The sequence below is a fragment of the Eriocheir sinensis genome, unplaced genomic scaffold (assembly GCF_024679095.1).
Source record: "Eriocheir sinensis breed Jianghai 21 unplaced genomic scaffold, ASM2467909v1 Scaffold77, whole genome shotgun sequence".
Taxonomy (NCBI): domain Eukaryota; kingdom Metazoa; phylum Arthropoda; class Malacostraca; order Decapoda; family Varunidae; genus Eriocheir; species Eriocheir sinensis.
The window spans coordinates 421316-437500 of NW_026112131.1; the positions used below are offsets into that span (position 1 = coordinate 421316).

General features: G+C 46.3%; 1 protein-coding gene across 1 annotated transcript; it reads right to left on the bottom strand.

Moving 5' to 3' along the window:
* Positions 1–9172: 9172 nt before the first annotated feature.
* On the bottom strand, positions 9173–11451 carry LOC126994299 (non-canonical poly(A) RNA polymerase protein Trf4-1-like). The gene has a single exon (XM_050853630.1). The coding sequence runs from the start codon at positions 11420–11422 to the stop codon at positions 9173–9175; it is 2250 nt and encodes a 749-aa protein (XP_050709587.1). The 5' UTR covers positions 11423–11451.
* Positions 11452–16185: the final 4734 nt, after the last annotated feature.

Consider the following 16185-nt stretch of genomic DNA (forward strand, 5'->3'; position numbering starts at 1 on the left):
CTTTTTCATGTAAGCTGACTGTTAGTGGTACTCGCCCAAGGATACCCAAAGTGGTGCCCGTCACGCCTACCACATTCAGGTCGTTCTCTTGGAGCGGCCAATTTTCCCCACTCGCTTGTCGTGTCAGTGACCTGTAAGCGGAGTCGGATATGACATTGACTGTGGCACCTGTGTCAACCGCTAAGGTGAGTGAAGTGTTGCCCACCTTGCAAGGGAGGGCAATTATGCTTGTCCGTCCCAAGGCGGCAATGACGGAGTCAAGTTGCTCCCAATTAGTATTTTCCTTAAGGGACACTTGGATGTACGCCTCGGGGCTGTCACGAAGTCATGTCTTTTTATTCTGAGAAGAGGAGTGTGGTTTACTGTCCGCTGAGGACTTGTACTTCTGTTCCTCCTTGGCCTTTTGTATTGCAGAACAACTGTCTGAATCATGAAAACAATTCCCGTGGATATGGCAAAAGGCAGCCTTCCGCTGATGGTTTGGCCTAGGGTTCCTGTGTGATGAATGATGCCCGCCCCTGTAACCTCCTGACCTCCTATCTGAGCCCCGTCTCGAATGTGTTGATTCCCTACGTTTCGCGAAACAAGAATGTTCAGAATGTCCTGATTGTTTGCAAAAACTACATGTGAGAGATGCCTTACTTTGTGCTTGCAATGATGCTGCTGTGGCGAGGGGATGATGGTGAGGGTGTTCCTGAACCTTGACCTCTAACTCTGAGACGAAGTCAACCAACTTCCCGCTCGGTTTGAAGGCCAAAGGAAGGGCAGAACGGCGGTTCTTCTCTGAAATATGAAATAAGTAAAAAAACAACTCGAAAGCTGTCTTCACCTGGTGCTTTTGCATACAGCCCCCTGGAAGCCAGAGCGCGTCTTCCAAGCTCTTGACACAGTCAACCGCCAGCTGATTGGCCTCAATCATGGCGTCCCAAATCGGCTTTGTTGAGGAATTTTTTTGGAGGGACTCAACCGTGTGTGCCATCTGTCTAACGATGCTTGGTTTACTCCGCCCCGAAGATTTTAATGAAATTCCTTTAAAACCTCATAGTTTACACCAATGTCCCCCGAAGCGAACGCTGAGGACTGCATCAAATTCAATGCCCGAGAGCCTGGAAGTAACCGTGACCGAATGAAAGCGATTTTATCATGATCTTCCGTAATGGAGGAATTTACGATGGCAGATTCACACAAATCTAAAACTGTCGCGCCGAAAATCGGTCTCGCCTCCCGAGAATTGTCGAATACTGGCGTGAGTTGGAATGACCCGAATCAGGGGCGGGGGAAGTGGTGGGGCCCCAGGAGGAGGAGGGGAGGTGGATCGACAGGCATTGTGTTCGGCCGAGTGGGGTTAAGTATTCAGACGATTCTGAAGGTGAAGGGGCGCTATCCCTTGGGAGGGAAGAGTACGTAGCCCCCGATCGCAAATTCACCACATTTAAATCACCGGTGGTTGCACCGTGCTCCAATTCCTCCTCACTTGAAGGACGAGCCAACTGTTTAAAGGTGTCGCCGAGTTTAGCGAGTGTCTTTGGTCATACTATGGTGGAAATCATTTACAAAATAGGAGCATATGTTGATAGCTGTAAATATGAACCAATAAACGGAACGTGTATGAATGAATAGTTTGCTATGAAAACCCAAAAAGGCAAGAAAGAAAGTCTATCAAGGTGCCTGTTTAGACGTAATAGAAGTTAAGGTTATAATGGAATGCCCTAATGATATGGGTATATAGAAAGAATAACTATATAAACAAGTGGTATGTTAAGTGAGTATACCATTGATGCTCACGTTTTCTCTCGAGCGGTGAAAAGAAAACGGAGGCAGGGCACACTGATGAAGATTAACTTTGATCAGGGAAATCACATTATACTCAATAGACTCGCTAGCAAACAATAAGAAAGAATCAATATCGTATGCGAATGAACGTAACTCCCACAATTATGACTGAGTAACAGCGTTAAGAACACAGAAATAAAAATCGTGCCTCTGCACAGATAATAATGAAAATGAGCCGAGTCGGCAAATTTGGACAAGAATGGAATATCCACAAATACCAAGATTAATCAGCTGATGTAGTGGAGAGGGCGACGGCCTGTGATGCCCTGGGTGACGTGCAGTCGTTGTAGGCGCGTCAGGAAACCTCGGCCGCGGCCACAGCGGCGGTGAGAGGTGAGGGATGGGCTGACATCGGAGGACTCGCAATGGAGGTTGAAAAACTGCTGACCCAGCAAAATGAGCGGCCGCGGTGCGCGGCAGGGAGCTGGTACACAGCCGCCAGACGTATGATGGCCGCGTCGTCCTTGTTAAAGGAAGAGATGGGCGGCGGTGGCAGACAAGACGACTTGGGTGTGTAACCTCTTGAGAAGACGCCTTGCAAGAGACGGTAGTGGGAACAGCTTGCAGTCACCGGGAGATGTCCGCGGGTACCCTTGCTGACTGTTTGCCGGAAGAGGTTTGGGCCGATGCTCCCGGCAGCGGCGGTGGTGCCGCCAGCTGTGGAGCGAGGGGCATGCGGGGTGTCTCAAGGTCAGCGGGGCGTGCCTCCTCGTCGCAGGTGTGAATACCTCTGCCGTATCGTGGAGTGGCTTGCAGGGTACGTAGCAGTGCTGGCTTGAAGCGGGGGAGCGGCTTGTAGATTGTGGCCCTCGCTATCGGCTGCGTAGGCCTGTGGGTGTGCTCGGGGCTTGTAGGCTTGACGCCTGTAGAGTTGCTGGAAGCTGGTGTGCACGAGGCTTGTAGGCTGTAGAGCCTGTAGGCTTGTAGCTGGTGTGCTCGAGGCTTGTAGGCTGGACGCCTGTAGAGTTGCTTATAGCTGGTGTGCTCGAGGCTTGTAGATGGCGCCTTGTGAGTTGCACGTAGGTGGCGACTTGTGAGATGCTTGTAGCTGGCGCCGTGTGAGTTGCACGTAGGTGGCGACTTGTGAGATGCTTGTAGCTGGCGCCTTGTGAGTTGCACGTAGGTGGCGACTTGTGAGATGCTTGTAGCTGGCGCCTTGTGAGTTGCACGTAGGTGGCGACTTGGGAGATGCTTGTAGCTGGCGCCTTGTGAGTTGCACGTAGGAGGCGACGTGGGAGATGCTTGTAGCTGGCGCCTTGTGAGTTGCACGTAGGTGGCGACTTGGGAGATGCTTGTAGCTGGCGCCTTGTGAGTTGCACGTAGGAGGCGACTTGGGAGATGCTTGTAGCTGGCGCCTTGTGAGATGCTTGTAGCTGGCGCCCTGTGAGATGCCGCGGACGGCTGGTGCGTTGCCGCGGACGGCAGGTGCGTTGCCGCGGACGGCTGGTGCGTTGCCGCGGACGGCAGGTGCGTTGACTCCTTCTTCCCTTGTACGCCTGTCCCCGGAGTTGGTGGTGAGTTCTCGTGGCTTGGAGGAGAACGAGGTAGCGAAGGCACAGGCGCGGGGTGACCGCTGCCAACCAAATGTAACGGGCTTGTCGGGGGGCGTTTAAAGGGTGTTGATTAAGACTTCAGCTTCCTTAAGGCGAATTATATTCGTAGCCTTTATGTACAAGAAGCGACGGAGCGAGAGCGACTGTCGTTGTGTGTCAGTCGGACTCTCGTGAAGGAGTGGCGAGTTACAGGTTGGAAAATAATTGTTACAATTGGTCACGTATGTCAAGGTGACCTCCACGCACCATCGGAGTGCTAAGTATACAAAACTGAGACGGTAAACACTGACGGACGACATTCCTATAAGGTGGCGTGATCTATCTGTCGTGGGTTTTTCCATTGACAATTGTATGCCTAATTCGTGGTGATATTAAATAATAATAATAATACATTGATATCCTACTATAACAAGTACCTCCGCACGAGCCGCGCAAGTTCATATGGAAATAAAAAAAAATAAAAAATTCAACCGCAAAAATGACTTTCCACCTGCTAACTGCATGCCTCCCCCCTCCCGCGGCTCGGCAGCACAGGACTTTCTACTCATGCTCATCCCTATACTGTCCAAACCCCTTATGCAAGAGTTAACCAGCATCTTCACTCTTTCATCCCTCACGCTGGTAAACTCTGGAACAATCTTCCTTCATCTGTATTTCCTCCTGCCTACGACTTGAGCTCTTTCAAGAGAAGTGTATCAGGACACCTCTCCTCCCGAAATTGACCTCTCTTTCGGACACCTCTTTTGATTCTTTTTTAGGAGCAGCGAGCAGCTGGCTTTTTTTTATTGTTTCCCTTTTTTGTGTGTGCCCTTGAACTGTCTCCTTCGTTGTAAAACAAAAACAACAAAAAAAAAAAACAGCGATTTTATATTTCATTCATGGTGATTTGTAACTATTTTCATTATGCATTTTAAAAAGACTGATACAGTATATAACATTTTCTCTTGTTTACCGGTAATTATCCTTGACCAATAATTTAACATTCTGCATTTCACATGAATGGTGACAGGATGTTTACCCAGCCCGCCATATACCATGGCATTACATGTGGTCTTGCGAACATTAAGTAAGTGTTTCAGAAACGTAATATGTACATTTTCTACATCCCTAAGAACTCTGTAACCCCAGATCTTACAACCATGCGTAATGATAGGCAACACCATCGCGTCAAACAATTCCAGTTGTAGGTCAACAGGGAGGTCAAATTTCCGGCACTTTCCAATCAAGCTGTACATCGCCCTTCGTCCTTGCTGGCAAAGGTGTTCCTGACACGTTTAAAAGCTTCCGTTAAATTCCATAACAACACCTAGATATTTATACTCCTCAACGATTTCGATCGTTTCACCTTTAAACTGAAAGTTGTAGTTTCCTACTTCATATTTATCCCTGGAAAACATGGTAATTTTAGTCTTGTTACAGTGAATATCTAGCTTCACAATACGTTTACAGCACTTAGGGCAGTGCACATACCTGCTACACTCTCAGACACTATCACAGTGTCACCGCCGTACATTAATACAAGAACTCTGAGCGTGTCATCCAGCCGTTTATCATCAATTTCAATATAGCTATAGTTATTTTCCAAGAGATAATCTTCACTGTCGTTCACGTAAGAGAGAAGAGAAGTGGTGCCACATTTTCCCCTTGCCTAAGCCCGTGCAGCGTGACTTGCAAAGTAGTCTGGACGATTGGCTGACACACAAGATTTACTGTTACTGTACATGTTTCTTGTTGCCCTAATGATCCCACCATTAATTCCTGCCTATACTAACTTATACCACAGGCCATCTCTCCACACCAGCTCAAAGGCTTTCCTACAGTCAACAGTCAGACAATACAGGTTTTTCTTCTTATGCAGAAACAGATCAATCAATTTTTTTTATACCCAAGACATAATCAGTAGTGGAGTAACCCTTAAGTCCTTAAAAACATGATTATATATATAATTATCATCACGGAACTCTTACGTTAAGCATTCTTGTAAATAGTTTCCCCAAGCAACTTAGTAGAGTTATACTCCTGTAATTATTAACATCCTCTACTTCCCCTGCATTTTTATAAATAGGGATAATAACTCCAATTAACCAGTCCTCTGGAAGGTTCCCTGAGAGAGAGAGCGAGAGAGAGAGAAGCTGGGTGGGGACGGGAGACATGTATTTACCGGCTTCTGACCCAGAACTATTGCCAAGAAACAACGATAATTAACCATTTTAACGGTAACTATATATGAAGTCAGTTATTGGGTAGGAGGAGACTGGTTTTGGCTCTGAAATCGGCAAACATATGAGTGTGAGTAGGACAATCTGGCACCGCTGCACGGTCTTGACGAGAAGCGTACGGGACCTTGACGAGAAGCGTACGGGTAATGTTTCTGTTCAAGACTTTAAGTTTCAACTCAACAGCTACTGTCCGTATTTATTTTATACACGAAGTAGTTGAAACTCAATGATGTATATGGTAATCTGATTATTTACTGAACCGTCTGAACGTAATCAGTTAATCACTAAACAGTAAATTCTGGAAGTTTAGAAGTTTTAAGGGATTCTTTCTGGCTAAGCATGAAAAATCTGGATATATTCGTCAAAATTCTGGAATTCTGGCAATAGCAACAAAATTCTGGAGAAATCCAGACTTTTCTGGGTATATGGCAACCCTGCATGTCCATCAGCGACAAGGGCTCAGCTAGTCAGCGACACACACACACACACACACACACACACACACAGACACGTATTTATACTTAGATAATACGTAATCTTCACGGAGAAATGATTTTAGATTTTTGATGATCTGAATTGTCTTTGAGGCTTTTTAGTGACGGGAATTAAGGCTGCGAGTTAGACAGACCCTCAAGCCTATTTGCTGTTTGATGGTAAGGAGCATTAGTCACTGCCTGCCTCTGTGAAGGACAGCATTGCACACGGTGTTTTCAAAGTTTAATAAGAAAAAGTGTTTCAGACTGTTTGTGATGTTTTACCTCGTCATCATCATCATCATCATGTAGAAGACATTCATTATCGCATTTCTAAATTGAATTCATGTAATCTGGTATATTTCTAACTACACTATATTATAATATAATATATTATATAATATTATAATTTCACGGTCACACACACACGGTACACACTGAAACGCGTCACTAACATCACCAGTGAATGCGTCACAGTGGTATAGTTGCGAGATCCCGCTACCTCGCTAAACATTCTGAAAACAGTCACACTACTCTCTAACGTCGACTCTATATATATATATATATATATATATATATATATATATATATATATATATATATATATATATATATATATATATGTATGTATGTATGTATGTATGTATACATATATATATATATATATATATATATATATATATATATATATATATATATATATATATATATATATATATATATATATATATATATATGTGCATATATGTGTATATATATATATAAATATATATCTATCTATCTATATCTATCTATCTATCTATCTATCTATCTATCTATATATATTTATATATATATATATATATATATATATATATATATATATATATATATATATATATATATATATATATCTATATATATATATATATATATATATATATATATATATATATATATATATATATATATATATATATATATATATATATATATATATATATATTACATGTGACCTATAGCGCCGGGAGGCTAATTCATATGGGCCTGATGGTCGGTCCGAGCCCGTCACAGCGCAGGCAGTTGTTTATAGTGGCGCCATTATTATTGGGTCATGGTGCCCCCCGGAGCTCATTCTTGATTTCACTTGCGCTGTACATCTTCTTGAGTCCGGGTTGATAGGTGGTTATCAGGACAGCATGTGGGTAGTCTTAGGCCACTCGGCGGTGACTGAAAAATCTCAGGTGGTTAGTATCGGAGGATATATATATATATATATATATATATATATATATATATATATATATATATATATATATATATATATATATATATATATATATATATATATATATATATATATATATATATATACTGGTAACCACAGCATCGCCATTCTCCAGTTCTTGTAGTATCTCAGCAATTGTCAAGCTTCTGGAAGAAGAAAAATAATTCAATATATAAGATATAAAGCCTGTGTCTTTTGCTACTCAAACAACTAACAAACATTGGCTATTAGTGTCACAAAAGCCTAGCGTAACCATATGGTAACGCTCACAACTTCTGCTAAATATATCTGTGTTTAGACAAATTATTTTATTCACTACATTCAGTACAAGGAACTATTCATTTTAATCAGAAAACATCAACAATAAGTATTTTTGAGGATGTTACATGGAAACAGATACAGATACAGATAATGGATACAGGGTGAACTAAACAGATTGTATGACTGGGCGGACAAATGGCAGATGGAGTTCAATGTAGGGAAGTGCAGTATTCTGAGTGTAGGTAGGAACAACCCCTCACATAACTATTCCTTAAATGACACTCCCATAAGTAGGTCTGGGTGCGAGAGGGATTTAGAGATCTTAGTGAGCTCTGATTTCCGTCCAAGGGCACAATGCATTCAAGCTAGAAATCGAGCAAATAGGGTACTGGGATTTATTTCAAGGAGCGTAAGAAACAGAAGCGCCAAAGTCTTCCTCAAACTATATTTAGCATTAGTTAGACCTCATCTTGACTATGCGGTTCAGTTCAGGTCACCTTACTATAAAATGGATATCAAAATGTAAGAATCGGTGCAGAGGAGGATGACTAAGATGATTCAGGGGTTGAGAACTTGCCATGCGAGGAAAGACTCAAACAGTTAAACTTGCATTCTCTAGAGAGGCGAAGGGTGCGTGGAGACATGATCGAGGTTTATAAATGGATGAAGGGCTTTAATAAGGGAGACATTCATAAGGTTTTGTTGGTAAGAGAACCGGGTAGGACACGAAGTAATGGTTTTAAACTGGATAAATTCAGATTAAACAGGGTCATAGACAAAAATTGGTTTACAAACAGGGTGGTGGATGAGTGGAATAGGCTTAGCAGTCATGTGGTGAGTGCCAATACAATTGTCACATTCAAAAATAGATTAGATAAATTCATGGACCGCGATATTTGGTGGGACTAGATACACGGGAGCTTAGGTTCAGGGGAGCTGCCTCGTACAGGCCTACCGGTCTCTTGCAGACTCCTGTGTTCTTATGTTCTTATGTTCTTATGAAAAAAGTAAGGACTTACTTTTGTTGTCTGGCCATGGCTGCAACTTTACAGCACGTCTTCATTCTGTGGCTGCCTACTCCGGATTGGGAAGGCTGAATTCAACAGGCTACCAGGAACTTGTAGGAGCTATCGTACACTAGACTGTGACACGGAAAAATTTACCTTTCTTCACTTCTTTTAATCGTATATGCATATGTAGAAAAATATCACGGTCATGCTAGGCTTTGAAGGGTTTATTAATTAATGAAACCGCTTGTTGTGGAAAGCCCCGTCCGCCGCCTCCTTCCTGGAGATCGTCACGAATCGTCCGTGCCGGTTCAGCACCCTGACAGTCGGCCCTGTGCGCGTTGGCTGGGGGGGCGGTGCCTGCTCTGGCTTCTTGAAGTCGTCTTTCCGGGTCTGGCCGGGCCTGTGCTTGCTTCGGTGTTCAGCCTCTGCGAGAGGGAGCGCACGGTCGTCAATGTCGTTATGATTTATCTGGTTTACTTCAGCTCGTGCTGCGAGTTTCTTATTCTTTGTGTTAGACGTGGTTTTATCTCTTTTAACAATACCTTGTTTCTTTTGCTCATAGGCAGTCCTGCTGGCTCCTGTTGCTGCTGGGACGGGTGGAGGCGTCCACTTTGGCAGGACTCGCTGGGGCGTGGCGTGCCGCGCCAGCAGCTGGCCGAGCAGGGAGCAGGGGAGGCGTACACGCCTGGCTCGAAAGGGCGGCTTCCAGCACTCGGTAGGCGTGCTGGAAGGCTCTGCGCACGTCCCAGACACGGAAGGAGGACCGCCCCAGGTCGTTGGTGGGACAGAGCGGGTCTTGGATGCAGAGGTCCGCCCGCCGGTGGCCGCGCGGCATCACGATGGGCACGTCTTCCTTACGCAGGTAGCGGCCGCGCCCCACTACGCTGATCCCCGTGCTGGCGAAATTAAACTCATAGCCGTAGAAGGCGAAGAAGCTCACCAACAGCCACCCGAGGTCGTGCTGGGCGTCCGGGGGAATCTGCAGCTGCAGGAAGCTGGTGACCATAAGGGTGACGGCGTAGGATGACACGCCCCCCGTGAAGACCTCTGCCAGGCCCAGGCCACGCAGGTAGTGGCGCACCAGCAGTGAGATGGGCGCCAGGGCCGGGAAGCGGCGCAACAACTCCCGCACCAGCTCTGCGGCGCGCACGGCCGCCTCGCTGCCTAAGGACACGTCCACGGGCAAGCCCGTCGCCTGGTGGACGAACTTGACCAGTGGAACCGTCGTCTTTTCCAGCACGGTGAGCTGGCCGAGCCGCGCCACGCCCTCCCGCTGGAGGGCGTCGCGGAGTGCGAGCAGTGGAGAGGGTGACGCGGGCCAGTGGCCCAGCAGTGTCGCATCGACGTCGCTGTCCGCCATATAGAGGCCGTTGGCCAGGCTGCCGGTGGCCGCGACGCGCACCTGAGGCCACATTGTGACCACCACACGCCGCAGGTCCTCCACTGGACGCAGGCGACGCTGGTACTCGGCGTCTGAGCCGCCAGCCCACCGATGAAAGTCCAGTAGTTCCTGGTGCAGAGCGCGGCGGCTGCCGTCATAACACTTGGGAGGGCAGTCCCAGGGGGGCGGCGGGCGTGGAATTGGCGGTAGGAAAGAGGCGGTGTTGGCTGGCGGGGGTGTCGTTGTTGAGGGTGAAGCAGACGAAGGGGCACGGGTGGGTGTCTGAGGAGGTGCTTGGCGTGGCACAGGAGGAGTGGCACTGGTCTGCGTTTGGGGTTCGGTTGCATGAACGTGTTTTAAAGTTTTGGCGGACGGGCTAGACTCTGCGGCATGACTCGTATCGTCTGTCGCCTCGACGGTGTTCGTGTTGTCCGCGGCTTGGGAACACTCTTCTTTCTCAATACTTTCTTCATATTCCTTGTGTTCTTCATTTTCATTTACTTCTTCTTTCTCAATACTTTCTTCATATTCCTTGTGTTCTTCATTTTCATTTACTTCTTCTTTCTCAATACTTTCTTCATTTTCCTTGTGTTCTTCATTTTCATTTTCTTCTTCTTTCTCAATACTTTCTTCATATTCCTTGTGTTCTTCATTTTCATTTTCTTCTTCTTTCTCAATATTTTCTTCATTTTCCTTGTGTTCTTCATTTTCATTTTCTTCTTCTTTCTCAATATTTTCTTCATTTTCCTTGTGTTCTTCATTTTCATTTTCTTCTTCTTTCTCAATATTTTCTTCATTTTCCTTGTGTTCTTCATTTTCGTTTTCTTCTTCTTTCTCAATATTTTCTTCATTTTCCTTGTGTTCTTCATTTTCGTTTTCTTCTTCTTTCTCAATATTTTCTTCATTTTCCTTTTGTTCTTCATTTTCGTTTACTTCTTCTTTCTCAATATTTTCTTCATTTTCTTTGTGTTCATTTTTATTTTCTTCTTTCTCAATATTTTCTTCATTTTCTTCCTGTTCTTCATTTTCATTTCCTTCTTCCCTCGCAGTATTTTCTTCATTTTCCTTCTGCCCGTCATTTTCATTCCCTTCCATCTCATTGTCTGTATTTTGTCTGTGGTCTTCTTTCTCAATGTCTTCCTCAGTTTCCTTATGTACTTCATTTTTATTCTCCTCGTTTGCATTGTCTACTTCATCTTCCTTATTCTCGTCATTTTCCCTTTCCACCTCTTCCTTGTTTTCCATCTCTTCTTCCTTTTCTGTCTCTTCTTCAGTTAGCAAGTCTTCTTTGGTTTCTGTATCTCCTTTTTCCAAGTCTTCTTCATTTTCCAACCCTTCTTCGCCTTCTGTCTCCGTCTCTTCTCCCATCTTCTCCACACACCCGTCACTCGGGTGCTCCTCTCCTTCATTTCCTACTTCTGTCATCCTTTCCTCACCCGCCTCCTTCCCCGTCGCCGCGGTGTCTCCGTGTCACGTGGTCCTTCCTGGACACACTCCTTCACCTCCTCCAGGTGTGTTTCTTCTTGCTTTTTTTCATCGCCCCCCTTATCAGGTGGTGTCACGTTCAGGCCTGTTTCTTCACCTCCTTCCCGGCGGGACGGTGGGCTGGAGGCCACGGCAGCCAGGGCCGCCAACATCGCCAGGAGCAGCAGCAGGCAGCCGCAAACTAGCAGAGTTCTAACGAAACCTGCTTGCTCCTCCTCAGCCTGCCGTACCTGCTCGTGCAGGCAGTCCAGATGCCGCTTGGCCCCGGCCAGCAGCCGCAGCACGTCCCACCAGCCGTCGCCGGCGGGGAGGCCACACTCCATCAGGGGATCCTGGCGGTGCAGGGCGCAGCGCGCCGGGAGCCACCAGGCGCCGGCCAGACGCTGCCTTAGCTCTCCAGCGCCGTTGTGTGTGGGCTGGCAGCCTGCCACTCCCGCCGCGCCTCCAGGAGCGGCCCGCCGTAGCGGCGGCCCCCAGAGGTACGGCGCGAGGGCCGCAGTGATGCCTGCCAGTACGATTCCGATTTTCTTTTGGTAGTTGTTCATTTTTGTTCCTCTGTGTTTATGAAAAGAGTGTGACAGGAGGCAGAGCGGGCTAGCCTGGGATTGTTTGGAACCAGGATGGAAAGTGAAGGCCTCCACAGACTCAGAGGAAAACTTACAGAGAATGATCGAGGACCTTCACAGGGTGTGAACGTAGACCCAAAGAAGAAAAGGAAGGAAACAAAGGTAGTGTTTAGTAATCAGTTGGCCGTGTTCTCCCTTAATAATACAAGACAACGTGTTTTATGTGTAGAATTAGTGGAAGAAAGGTGAGTGTGGACGCCCCATAGAGGTGGGGAGGGAGAGGAGGGGGAAGGCTAGCACGTGTAATATTAGGATGGGAGGGACCGTTGAGAAGGAGAGAGTATTGGAAAGTGAAAGATGAGCAAAAGAAAAGAAATATTAAAAGGTGGGTTGTTGAATGAGAGAACAGAGAATAGAAGAGGCCTGTAGAAGGGAAGGAAGGACAGACGTGAGGGGAATCGGAACTGTCGAGAAGTGGCCAAGAAAGGAAGGGAAGGATGTGCTGAGGAGGATGACGGGGTGTGAGAAAACGGGAAGGCAAAAGGGAGGGAGGGAAGAAAAGACGAATGGGGACCATGAAGGAGGGAAAAAGGTTGTAAGGAAATAAAGGAAGGTGAGGGTGGTGGAAGGAGGAAGGGGAACCAAAGGAAGGAGGGAGTTAGAAGAGAGAGAGAGAGAGAGAGATAATGTGTTGTAATCAGGATGAGTTTGCCAAGGCGGCGTGGCGAGGAGAGGCGAGGCGAGGGAAGGCGAGGCATCCTGCAGGGTCAAGTTAAAGCTGGAGGCTGCTGAAGGAGGCGCAGCAGAAGGAGGAGAAAAAGAAAGAAAGAAAGAAAGAAAGAGAGAAAGAGACATACGTAAAAGCACAACAATGTAGAATTTTGAAAACAAAGAAAATATTATAGACGGAAGTGGTAAAGAATGTTATGATGATAAGAAAGAACAGAAGAAGAAGAAGAAGAAGAAGAAGAAGAAGAAAGTTCATAAAAGTAAGTACTAATTATAAGAACTTATTAAAACGAAAGCAAAATCGTAATGGAAAAGGAAAAGTAATGGTGGTGAAAAGAAGAAGAAGAGGAAGAGGATGAGGAGAGTATGGTGGCGGCTGTTTCCAATCCTAATTCTTCCTTTTGTCCCCCCTCTCACCTCACACCCTCAGCCTCACGCTCCCTCCTTCTCTCACCATCATGCCGTCCCTTCATCCCCTTCCTTCCTTCCTTCCTTCCTTCCTTGCAAACTATCGTCCTTTTGTTCCACCTCTTCAGTCACCTCACACCTCACCCTCACGCTCCCTCCTTCTCTCATCATCATGCCGTCCCTTCCTTCCTTCCTTCCTTCCTTCCTTCCTTCCTTCCTTGCAAACTATCGTCATTTAGTTCCCCTCTTCAGTCACCTCACACCTCACCCTCACGCTCCCTCCTTCTCTCATCATCATGCCGTCCCTTCCTTCCTTCCTTCCTTCCTTCCTTCCTTCCTTCCTTGCAATCTATCGTCCTTGTGTTCCCCTCTTCAGTCACCTTCTCACCATCATGCCGTCCCTTCCTTCCTTCCTTCCTTCCTTCCTTCCTTCCTTCCTTCCTTCCAGTCACCTCACACCTCACCCTCACGCTCCTCCTTCTCTCACCATCATGCCGTCCCTTCATTCCTTCCTTCCTTCCTTCCTTCCTTCCTTCCTTCCTTCCTTGCAATCTATCGTCCTTTGTTCCCCCTCCTCAGTCACCTCACACCCTCACCCTCACGCTCCTCCTTCTCTCACCATCATGCCGTCCTTCATTCCCTTCCTTCCTTCCTTCCTTCCTTCCTTCCTTCCTTCCTTCCTTCCTTGCAAGCTATCGTCCTTTGTTCCCCTCCTCAGTCACCTCACACCCTCACCCTCACGCTCCCTCCTTCTCTCACCATCATGCCGTCCCTTCATTCCTTCCTTCCTTCCTTCCTTCCTTCCTTCCTTGCAATCTATCGTCCTTTGTTCCCCCTCCTCAGTCACTTCACACCCTCACCCTCAGCCTCCTCCTTCTCTCACCATCATGCCGTCCCTTCCTTCCTTCCTTCCTTCCTTCCTTCCTTCCTTCCTTCCTTCCTTGCAATCTATCGTCCTTTTGTTCCCCTCCTCAGTCACCTCACACCTCACCCTCACGCTCCCTCCTTCTCTCACCATCATGCCGTCCCTTCATTCCCTTCCTTCCTTCCTTCCTTCCTTCCTTCCTTCCTTCCTTGCAATCTATCGTCCTTTTGTTCCCCCTCCTCAGTCACCTCACACCCTCACCCTCACGCTCCCTCCTTCTCTCACCATCATGCCGTCCCTACATTCCCTTCCTCATTCATCGTCCCCTTCCTTCCTTCCTGCCTTCCTTGCAATCTCTCTCCTCCAGTTTGTTCCTCCCCTTCTCACATTCTCACGCGCTCCTCATCGCTATTCATCCTTCATCCTCTCATCATCATTCTGTCATTTCTCCCTTTATCATCCCCTTCCTTCCTCCCTTTCCTGCAATCTCTCTCCTCCAGTTACTCCTCCTCTTCGTGGCTATCTCACATTCTCTTCATCGCTATTCATCCTTCATCACTTCATCAACTCTCTCTGCGCCGCTTACCATCATCCCCTTCCTCATTTATCCTCTTCTTTCCTTCCTTCCTTCCTCTTATCTCTCATTTCCTCTGCGGCCCTTACCATCCTCTCACAAGCGTTCAATGCGTTAAGGACCTGGGGGTCAAAATCGCGTCAAACCTCAAATTCTCACATCAATGTATCGATGCAGCAAATAAAGCGAACAGAATGTTGGGCTTCATTAAAAGAAACTTTTTATTCAAGAATAAAGATGTAATACTTCCGCCGTACAATAGTTTAGTCAGTCCACACTTGGAATAGTCGGTATAGTTTTGGTCTCCTCACCATGCCAAGGACATTGCTAAATTAGAAGGTGTTCAGCGTCGGACAACAAAATGATCCCTTCCTTGCGCAACAAATCCTACGAAGAAAGGCTTTCCACCCTTAACATGTTCTCTCTGAGAAACGTCGCCTCGAGGAAAACTGATCGACTGTTTTAAAATACTTAATGGTTTCACGAATGTAGACAGAACAAAATTGTTTATGATCGATGACACTTTGCGAACGAGGAACAATGGCAGAAAACTCAAATGTAGACAAGTAAATTCAGACTGCACCAAATTTTTCTTCACCAACGTTGTAGTGCGAGAATGGAATAAGCTCTCACCGTCATTGGTCCAATGTAACACGATTGACTCCTTTAAAAACAAGCTCGACCGTCACTTCCTTCAACTTAATATTAACTAGAGTAGAAATGCAACGTTTAGGAACCATCTGATTAGTATAGATTCACTTAGGTTTAAGGACAGACCACCTAGTCTGGAGCATGGGGGTCTGTGTGGTCTGATTTTCTATGTAAATCTATGTAAATCTTCCTCCCTTATTATTCCTTTACTTCCTTCTTTTCTTCCTTGCTTTCTTCCTTGTAATCTCTATCCTACTTCGCCTCCTCCTCCTTATCATCCACTCTACCTCCTTTACCATCCTTCCTCTACCTACTTTGCCCTTCTTATTAAGCAGCTTCAATCACCCAGGAGCTCAGCCTTAAGCAGGGACAATGACCTTAATCTTCAAACTTTAGGACGGTGTTTCAGAGGTGCCTAGCTCAGCCGGTGGGAGGGGGGCAGGGGGGCAGGGAAGGCAGTGTGTTGCAAGGATCAAAGAGAGAGGAGATTTCGCTCCGACGTCATTGTTATGACGTCACTGGGAACGATGACGTCACGCCCGCATCTCGTGCGCGCTGGTGCCCAAAGCCATGGCGAAAGCATGGTAACGCACCTTCTGTTACGTTATTTCAATGCAGCAGAATATGAAACTTGTGCAGAATGAAACTTTTGTAATAGGCTGGAACATTTATGCACCAAATCGAGAAAATTAACCAAGAGAACAGCAAAAAAATGCTGAAGTTGAGCTGTCACAGATGCTGTATCTCGTCCATACTATACTATATGTGTGTTTCATATTTTCTTCTTGTATCCCTACCAAAATATCGGTGACTAAAACAGTAAGGAATGCCGTGCCATTCTCGTATAGTGCTGCAAAACTGCCTAGCCTTACATCAATCAGTAGCTCTGAAAACCCTGGCACCTGCCTGC